The sequence below is a fragment of the Penaeus monodon genome, chromosome 24 (assembly GCF_015228065.2).
Source record: "Penaeus monodon isolate SGIC_2016 chromosome 24, NSTDA_Pmon_1, whole genome shotgun sequence".
In the NCBI taxonomy this organism is placed as follows: Eukaryota; Metazoa; Arthropoda; class Malacostraca; order Decapoda; family Penaeidae; genus Penaeus; species Penaeus monodon.
This window is the reverse complement of record NC_051409.1, coordinates 41,111,080-41,111,946: the sequence shown is the minus strand read 5'-3', so window position 1 is coordinate 41,111,946 and position 867 is coordinate 41,111,080. Positions and strand designations below refer to the sequence as shown.

The 867-nt window shown below is 50.9% G+C and overlaps 1 protein-coding gene across 1 annotated transcript in view; it reads left to right on the top strand.

The window, feature by feature from the left end:
- Positions 1-867, top strand: part of LOC119588969 (serine/threonine-protein phosphatase 6 regulatory ankyrin repeat subunit B-like) — a gene marked incomplete in the record, with an annotated part of 103,883 nt that overhangs the window by 86,509 nt on the left and 16,507 nt on the right. Inside the window, 1 exon segment of the mRNA XM_037937576.1 lies at positions 387-593. Coding sequence (XP_037793504.1) covers positions 387-593 — 207 coding nt within the window.

Genomic DNA, 867 nt, shown 5'->3' with positions numbered 1-867 from the left:
GCTGTAAATAGTTAGCTACTAAATTTGTGGCTGTTTGTCCATTTGATTACGAGGATCAGCCTCCCTGTCTACCTGCCAGTCAGACCATCAACCAATCCATAATAAAAACCATCCCATTTCACTGAACCAGATAATATGCCAGTTATTCCTCAATGCAATTATTTGAATAAATCCTTCAATGTCAGCATTGTTGGAAATATCGATATCATCTCACCGACAACCCGTCTACATAACAACCACACCACACCCACAATCCCCCACACCACACCCACAACTCACTTAGAGACCCCCACAACTCTCACACCGCAATCACAACGCATCCACATGAAAGCCACACCACAGCCACCCCTTCCCCACAACTCACCCTCCACGAATTCCTCCCGCAGGACGGCCTCACGCCCCTGCACTACTGCGCGAGGGCGGGCCACTTGGGCGTCGTCAAGTTACTGGTCGAGGCCGGTGCGTCTCCCGAGGATAAGTCTACGGAAGGCAAAACCCCGATTACATTTGCCGTGGCCAGTGAGCACGTTGATGTCTACTCTTATCTTATCAACAAGAAGCACGATTCATACAAGCTGTTGGAGGATAAGAAGGTAAGGAAGAAATAGAGAAATGGAGGGGGGGAAAGAAGGGGAAGGGGGAGGGAAAAGGGGAGAAGAAGGGGGAAAGAGTGATGAAAGACGGGGGAGGAGGAGGAAGGGGAGAGGGAGATAGAGGAGGAGAGCAAAGGGGAGGGAGGAGAGTGAGGGAAGGGAGGAGGGAGAAAGGGAGAAGGAGGAGAGGGAATGAGGTAGAAAAGCGTGAGGGAGACTGGAAGAAGTAGTGGGAAGGGATATCGGAAAAAGAAGAGAGGGAGAGAGGGATGTG